Source organism: Perca flavescens, chromosome 1, assembly GCF_004354835.1.
Source record: "Perca flavescens isolate YP-PL-M2 chromosome 1, PFLA_1.0, whole genome shotgun sequence".
NCBI lineage: Eukaryota > Metazoa > Chordata > Actinopteri > Perciformes > Percidae > Perca > Perca flavescens.
The window spans coordinates 31,672,424-31,681,420 of NC_041331.1; the positions used below are offsets into that span (position 1 = coordinate 31,672,424).

General features: G+C 41.4%; 1 protein-coding gene across 1 annotated transcript; it reads left to right on the forward strand.

Annotated features, from left to right (window-relative positions):
* Positions 1-386: 386 nt before the first annotated feature.
* On the forward strand, positions 387-6,657 carry LOC114557739 (isocitrate dehydrogenase [NADP], mitochondrial). The gene is made up of 11 exons (XM_028581386.1): positions 387-642; positions 1,621-1,712; positions 2,195-2,360; positions 2,674-2,834; positions 2,928-3,071; positions 3,968-4,104; positions 4,288-4,439; positions 4,625-4,737; positions 5,853-5,950; positions 6,049-6,141; positions 6,235-6,657. Exons 1-11 carry the CDS (start codon positions 522-524, stop codon positions 6,317-6,319), a joined length of 1,362 nt encoding a protein of 453 aa, XP_028437187.1. The 5' UTR covers positions 387-521; the 3' UTR covers positions 6,320-6,657.
* The last annotated feature ends 2,340 nt before the right edge of the window (positions 6,658-8,997 follow it).

Sequence of the window (8,997 nt, forward strand, 5' to 3'; positions counted from 1 at the left end):
GCTTTAATGCCTTTGACGTCATCTGTGCTTACTTGTTTATGCTTGTTTGTTTGTGTGCCACTTCTTTGTATCTCTTAATCCTTTTTGCTTAGGCCTGTTGTCATTATAGATGTAATGTAATTTATTTTAATTTGTTAACCATTGTATTTTAGGATGCTATTGTCAGCTGGCTGGGGACTAGGCCTACAGCTGGAAATTAGCAGAAGAGGCTAAAGTTGCTCCTTTTACTCTACAGTTAATTAAGGGGGACTGTCCAAGATATTATAAACTAAACTAAACTTGAACTTGAACCACACTGAACTGAACATTGGCTACTCAACGAGCATACTACATTGTGATTGGCCCGGAGCCGGTTTTGCTGGCCAATCATAGGAAAGCATGCTCTGTCCAAGCTGAAGGTGTTCACTGACGCCTACAGTACGTCCTGCGTCACCAGTTTACCGGGCTCTACCTGTCTGTAGCTCATTCATAAGAAAAAAGGGTATAGTGTTGTCAGTGAGGTGAATAGGTTCCTAGTAAACATGGCGGGTTACCTCAAAGCTCTGACGGCCGTGTCGAGAAGTACAGCTGCTGTTCTGACGCAAAACCCCGCAGGGCTCTCACCGGCCGCCGTCTGCCATCATAGGCTGCAACAGAGGAACTGTAAGTCAGCCGTCGGCTAAAACCACATCAATATAAATCAAAATGTATAAGCCTAGAGTAGCCTAGTGCTCATTTTCAGCGAAGTTCACAACATTAGTGTGGCCACCTGGCTGTGTAACATACAGTATGGACAGGGTGAGTGTTTAATGAAAGAGTAGGCTATTAGGTGTCAGTGTTGAAACCATTTTGCTGATTGGCAACTAGCCACCACTAGGTCATCTATAAAAGATCCTGAACAGAGTAAATACAGTCCACAGTCCAAAACTGTATTCATTTAGCAATAGTATCGAAAACCTAGAAAAGAAAGTTAAAACTATATAATAGAAAGGAAGGAAGGAAGCTACTAGGCTGTATCATGGTGAAATTGAAGAATGGAAGAGAAAGTAGTTTATTATATAATAAGTTAATAATAGCAGCTGGTGCCAGCCTATCTCGGCATGTGAGTCCACGTGTGTGTCAGGTAGGCTACAAAAAGGGCTGGACAGGTAATAACTGCCATCAACGCGCTCATATAATCCAAAGGCCACAGTGTCTGGCGGAGTTTCACAGTAAGAATGAACCCTGCGTAAGCAAAGGAGGGATATAAAACCAAATGCTGGTGTGTTGTGTCATCAGTTTGTTCTCTGTACTACATTAAAGGGAGTTATTTTAGAGATATTATCGATTTGTCGATGAGCTTTCCCACAGGGATGTGAGTTTAAAGACTCCTTCCCAAATTGCAGCGACAGTCGCACACAAAGCCAGAATTAATTCAAGAAGCGTAAATACAAGGCTGTGAATTCCGTCTTGAAGCAATGAAAACATGCAGATAATGACTGCGTGAAAATGACCCTCCGGCTGAATGAATGTTAAGTGACTGCAGCAGCCTCGACTGTGAAACATCTTTTAGTTTCTCTTTTACATTTTTCAGTATCATCCCCCTGCAGCTGTAAACAACACTGTCAAACATGAGAGCTAATGTAACTGTTCACTTTTCAGATGCCACAAAGCGCATCAAGGTGGACAAGCCAGTGGTGGAGATGGACGGAGATGAGATGACTCGAATCATATGGGAGTTCATCAAAGAGAGGGTACATGAACAGAGTCGTAAAGTGATTTAGACTTTCACTGTATAAGGAAACTGTAGATCACCTTATGAGCAAATTTGAGGATGTTTGTATTCAGCATAAAAATGGGTTATTGGTCACCAGAAACACTGTGTGTGTGTGTGTGTGTGTGTGTGTGTGTGTGTGTGTGTGTGTGTGTGTGTGTGTGTGTGTGTGTGTGTGTGTGTGTGTGTGTGTTGTGTTTTGTTTGTGTGTGTGTGTGTGTGTGTGTGTGTGTGTGTGTGTGTGTGTGTCAGAGCTGCAGGAGGAATGGCAGGGTGAGTACTGGATCGTATCTGTCTGTGACAGGGACAGGGAATAGGTGTGTGTGTGTGTGTGTGTGTGTGTGTGTGTGTGTGTGTGTGTGTGTGTGTGTGTGTGTGTGTGTGTGTGTGTGTGTGTTTGTTTTCTGTGCAGTGTTGTCCTCATACAAATAACACATCCACATCTTGTACATGTCATGTCAGCTCATCCTGCCCAATGTTGATGTTGAGCTGAAGTACTTTGACCTGGGTCTGCCTTACCGTGACCAGACAGACGACCAGGTCACCATCGACTCTGCTCTCGCGACTAATAAATACAATGTGGCTGTCAAGTGTGCCACCATCACCCCCGATGAGGCCCGAGTTGAGGGTAAGTTTGACAAGGCCTAATTATACGCTAACTGTGCTATCTGTACTATTCTAGCTTTGTGTAGAATTTATACAGCAAATCAGAGAATTTCTAGCATTGTAAAATGTTGAGAAATACAAAATATTTCATTTTTCAACCTTTAGCTGCATTAGTAATAAAATCAGCTGTATGTGCGTGAGTATTTTCATAAGAATACATGCAATGGTACTTCTCTTTTTGGATCTTTATGAGTGAGTTTCTTAACTTTTCTTGAGCCTTGCTTTGAGTCTTCAAATGGCAAAAGCTTACAGGACATATACTTTTTTTTTTTCAGAGTTTAAGCTAAAGAAGATGTGGAAGAGTCCTAATGGAACCATCAGGAACATCTTGGGTGGCACCGTTTTCCGTGAGCCAATCCTTTGTAAAAACATCCCTCGTCTTGTTCCCGGTTGGACAAAAGCCATGACAATCGGCAGACATGCTTTTGGCGATCAGGTAAGAAATGCGAAATGTGTGTTTTGCTCTTAACAAAGATGCATCCAAACTGATGGAGGAGCAATCTGACAGGCTTGATGTTTGATCTCACAGTACAGGGCCACAGACTTTGTTATTGACCAGCCTGGCAAGTTCAAGATTGTGTTTGCCCCAGCCGATGGAAGCAAGCAGATGGAGTGGGAGGTGTATGACTTTAAGGCAGGGGGCTGTGGGTTGGGAATGTACAACACTGACGAGGTAAGAAACAGTTTGTTTTTATATTTATTTACATGAAATTAGATACAAATACATCAATGCAATATTTATTGACAGTTAAGCTAATTTGTTTGTAATTTTGAAATTTGGAGCGTGTTCTCTACTTTTTGATGTAACGTTCTGTGGTGCGATTGCTTCTGTTTAAAGCTATAGTGCGTAGTTTCTGTCTCACCCATGAGGAATTCTAAGTAAGGACAACAAAACTGCTGTCTCCTCCACGCTGTTGTTAGTAGCCAAGGAATACACGGAGGATTTAAAAAAAAACATGATGGACTCTGCAGAAGAGGTCATTATTTTCACTCGAGCTTCTGCGCAGGAAAGTCACCGGACCCAGAGCTAGGCGATATATCGATATTATATCGATATTGTGATATGAGACTAGATATCGTCTTAGAGTTTGGATATTGTAATATCGTAATATTGCGTGTTGTCTTTTCCTGGTTTTAAAGGCTGCATTACAGTAAAGTTATGTAATTTTCTGAACTTACCAGACTGTTGTAACTGTTATATTATTTGCCTTTACCCACTTAGTCATTATATCCACATTACAGATGATTATTTATCAAAAATCTCATTGTGTAAATATTTGGTGAAAGCACCAATAGTCAAAACTACAATATCGTTGCGGTATCAATATCGAGGTATTTGGTCAAAAATATCGTGATATTTGATTTTCTCCATATCGCCCAGCCCTACCGGACGCAACAATCTTCTGAACATAGAAATCCAGAGAGAGTTGTGTGGAGCTGATAGTCTTAATTAGCTTTGTAGCAACTCATTTGGAAGTGGCTTGAATGTAACGGACGTTTATTAATATCAACAAGTTACGCACTATAGCTTTAAAATCTGGACCATATTAATTTAATTTCTTTGCACAGTCCATCAGTGGATTTGCTCACAGCTGCTTTCAGTATGCCATCCGGAAAAGGTGGCCTCTGTACATGAGCACCAAGAACACCATCCTCAAGGCCTACGACGGGCGCTTCAAAGACATTTTCCAGGACATCTTCGAGAGGTAAGATACTGAACAGATAAGGATTCAGACTTGATGTACTGGATTGTTTTATTACATTGCTCAAGGAATAGACTTGAATAGACTCTTGAGCAGAATGTCTTGTGGTGAATCCAGATGAACAATGCACAATGGTCAGGCCACTGTTAAGGAGACATGAACAGTTCATTATTTCGTCTTTTTCAGGACGTACAAACCAGAGTTTGACAAGCTGAAGATCTGGTATGAGCACCGTCTCATTGACGACATGGTGGCCCAGGTCCTGAAGTCTTCTGGAGGATTTGTCTGGGCCTGCAAGAATTACGATGGAGATGTGCAGTCAGACATTCTGGCTCAGGGTTAGTGCACTTCAATTTGATAATGTAATAAAGTTGTTGGATTGCCCTGCTTGCTCAGCAAAGGCCACACGGTCACAATGGCATATTATTTACATCTGAGCTACTTGCCATGTTTTGTGTGTGGGCTTATTTTTGTGAATTTGGATTTCCGTGTGATGCGAGGTTTGTCTGTTCGTTGTGTCCAGGTTTTGGTTCTCTAGGTCTCATGACATCAGTGCTAGTGTGCCCTGACGGAAAGACTATCGAGGCCGAGGCTGCCCATGGCACCGTCACCAGGCACTACCGTGAACACCAGAGGGTAAGAGCCACTAGGCCACACTGCTGGCTGAGACTTGGTGTAGTTGAACTTGTGATTCTCCACTTACATTACACATTCTCTAAATAACCTTTATTCAACTGCGAGTGTTAAATGTGCTGTAAGTAGGATTGCAAAGATCCAGGATTTAGCCAAAATTTTTTAACATCGACAACTTCTCAGTCCCTCCCCCCTTTCTGCTAAAGCCCAAACGGTCTCCTAAGCCCCTCCCCCCACAAGGGAGAGCTTTGCACAATAGAGTGCGTGTGAAGAAAGGGGAAGAGGAGGAAACCTATCTGCAGCTTGTGCGCGGGGAAGGGGGAGGGGAGGACGCTATGAAATGCATGTACCTGCCCTGAGCAGTGATTGACACGAGGTTAGACACCCCCTCTGGCCCTGATTGGTGCATGTGAACAGTGAGCGGTGGATTTTTGCAAATCACACTACAGGCTGTAGGTGGCGCCAGAGGAGCCAGATTTTGATGAAAATGACCTGCTTCATGTAGTTCTACTGGAACATAGGGTCAGTTTCAGCAAATATGACAGAAAGTTAGTTTTATAAGTCTTACCTACTGCATCTTTAACAGAGTCATTGTGATTTCACTCAGTTTAAGCTTATTGTAAAAAGGAGCATCATTAAATGTTTGATTGTTTATGTTTGTAAAAATAATTGTTGAATTTCAGAACCAAATTATACTAAATTGCAGTTCACAGGTCTCAGCCTAGAAACGATTAAATACAGCATTTGTCATTTCTAGATCACTTTTGTTAGGGTTTTTTTTTTATTATTATTACCACAGGCAACCGGCTAAATGTATTCAACATTATGTCATTATGTGATATATTCAGCAGAGGTTGAAAGCAGACATTTTTTTTGTCAGTGATCCATATCATTAATAGTTAATCCCAAATTATGCTGCAAGTCCTTCAGCATCAAACAGACTAGACTCTCCATTTTACACATTTGTTACTCAGGAAATGTATTCCACAAATCCATGGTAAAAGAGGCAGAGATACTAATGTCTCCATCCAAAGTAGCATCAATGGACCTGAATTGCAAAGCAACCACAAGACATGTGGAAGTTTCTGTAACTAACCTTAACTGTCCTTGCTTTGTAGGGAAAACCAACCAGTACCAACCCGATAGCGAGCATCTTTGCTTGGACCAAAGGACTGGAGCACAGAGGCAAACTGGATGGAAATCCTGATTTGATGAAGTCTGTTATCTGATGGTTCAATGTCATTTACTCATGTGGCATATGTTTACGTAATCTTGCAGCGTAATGATTTGTCACTCTGCATTGCCGCTCTCCAGGTTTTCCCAGACGTTAGAACAAGTCTGTGTGGCAACAGTGGAAAATGGGGTGATGACCAAGGACCTTGCAGGCTGCATCCATGGCTTGGCCAAGTGAGTTTACATTTTTAGATCCCTCAGTCATGGTCTATGTTTTGGAAACTTTTTTTCATATTTTATAATTTATTGCAAAATGTGATCTCGCAGCTGCAAGTTGAATGAACATTATGTCAACACATTGGACTTCCTGGATGCTATCAAGACCAACTTGGACAAAGCTCTGGGCAAATGAAGAGCAATCAGAAGAGACACTTGCCAACGTAGAGAGACAAACTCCTCTTTTTTTACCCTCATTTGTATGAATCTTTGTATCCAATTTTGAAGGAATCAAGTGTGCTATTTTTGGTGCCATGTTTTTTTATTTGTACAGCTTACTGACACATAACTGTGCTCATGTTTCTCCTCTACCTTTTCTGTTGCGGTCCAGTTTTTTTTTTCCAGTTCAGTCTTTCAGATTTAATTAGATCACATCTTCAGGTAACACTATGTATAAACAAGGACCATAACATGGCATGTTTTGCACTATAAGTATAAATATTAAAAAGAAATAGTGATAGTCACTCAATAACATGCAGTGTATAAAGATGCCTTCTTCTGCTTGGTTGTCATTTTGTACTTATCTTCAGCAGCAACACTAACCCTAATGAATGCCTAAGGGATCATAATTGTTTTATTGACACTCAAGGATTGAGCCAATATAGCCAAATATTGCTTTTTGACATGATTTCAGACTACAACAAATGGGAACAAGGGTCAAATTCCCCAAAACTACTGTATCTCTGAACTATCTCTTTAACCCAAACCCACACTTTTATAGGCTATTCTATATGATCTTCTAATAACTGATGTAATACTTTTTCACTTCCATTCACTGAGCATCCCCTGAAACTGTTTGGAGCCCACCTCCCACTTTGAAAACCTCTTAGTTAGGCAAATGGAGGCATTTTAATTAAATGTTAGGTGACAGAGGAGCCTTTTTGTTTCAGTTTATCAAACCGTCAAAAAGAAGAAGAATGTTTTAAGTGTTTGAGTTGTCAGAATAGCACTGGGAAGTATTGATGTGATCAGTGTTGAACGTGGCAGCTTTTATTATTGAGCCCTCTGGAGGAGCTTCAAGAATGATATAATGAGACAATGGTTAGGGAATGCAAAGTAGTGCTTAACTGACGCCTCAGTGACATAACCTCATGATTCTCTTGTTGCTGCGTTGAATCCATAATTCCTCCAGAGGGCGCTATAGAGGTTCCCTCGCCTACTGGCAAATCTACATGTTGAAGTCAGAAATGGTAAATGCCATTCACATGCAATTTCATTTCACATTTTCATTTCATAAACTTGCACATATGAGCCTCTGTCTAGCAGTGCATTCATGCAGGGCTGTATGCTCATTCAGTAGGTGTCATATGCAGCCTCCAGTGCATGACAGTGAGTGGTGTTTGCACCAGCAGGGGGCCAGACCCGATCAGAGTTTTGGCAAAAGCTCTTTGCTGTGGTGACAACTACACTATATTACCAGCAGGTGTCGACATGGTCACAGCCAGCCAGATATGTACTACACTGTACTGTGTATAAAAGCTTCAGTGTACAACTCTGAAAGATGCACCGTTTATAAGTTTACGCTGCTCTTGTTTAAAATAGCCCCTGGGCAAAATTGCACCAACAGATCATTATTGATAGTTGTTCCAGTCTGCTTGTAACACAGAATAACTGAGGCTTGCTGCAGGAAGACAATTCAGATTGTGTCAGAGTAAATTGCCAATCCCAAATAACCTCCATTTACTTTCTAGCAATGTTTCTATTCACCTACTGAAGAACACCTGGGTTTTATTATGTTATCCCAGATAACAACCTATATGACCAAAGTAGACCAAAGCGAAATGTGCCTTTGGGGAAGTACAGTATATGTGAATATGATGTCATGAGGCCGGGCTGGTAATCTAATAAAAGGCTGGAGTATGCAAACATACAAACCCTGACAGAACAATGGTTGGATATTGTGTTATTCTTGCTGTTCATTTTCATTCTACAGCATTTGGTACTCAAAGTTAACTTTATAACTGAACCACTGCCCAGGGAATATACTTGTCTCTCTCTCCCTGTCACTAAAAAGGCAAAGAAAATGAACAAGGTGCCTCTATCAAAGAATTACCAGAAATTTGCATTTATATTACCTTTCCCCCCACTTTTTTTTAATTTCCTCCTGGAGGAACATTCCTGTGAAACTGTTAAGTGCTAAAAGACCTCCCACTTAATATGATCTGCAGCCATAAAAGAGTCAAATCTCTGAGAAAATTGTTCAATCGCGTCCTGGGAAAGGATTTCCTATGGAAGTGTAATCCGTGCACAATGCAAAGCATCCGTGAAACAGTGTAGAACCAACCAATGAGTGCACATTTTACAGTGGGAGTGTTTGCACTGGAGTAAATGAGGCTTCAGAAAGACCACAGAAAGACCACAGAAATAACCCAAAAGTTACAACTCAGTTCCCACAACAGGCAACATGTCCTAAAGCAAGACACCAACCTCCTGCCAGCTGACTGCATAACATACATTTGTGATTAAGTGATTACCATTTAATAAGGGAAGTTACCGTGCAGCATGGTAGCCCAATGGTTAGCACTGCAAGAAGGTTCTGGGTTTGAATCCAGGTTGTTAAAGGGCCTTTCTGTGTGGAGTTTGCATGTTCTCTCCATGTTTGCGTGGGTTTCCCCCACCATCAAAAACATGTACTAGGTTGATCAAGGCACTGGCTCAGATCTGGAGTTGGTTGGTCCCTGGGAGCTGTGATTGGCTGCCCACTGCTCCCTTGAGGGATGGGTTAAATGCAGAGAATGAATTTCGCTACATGTATGTGTATGTGACAATAAAGTACCTTTACACTTCATAAATAAGTCAGACACGTGGGTCTGC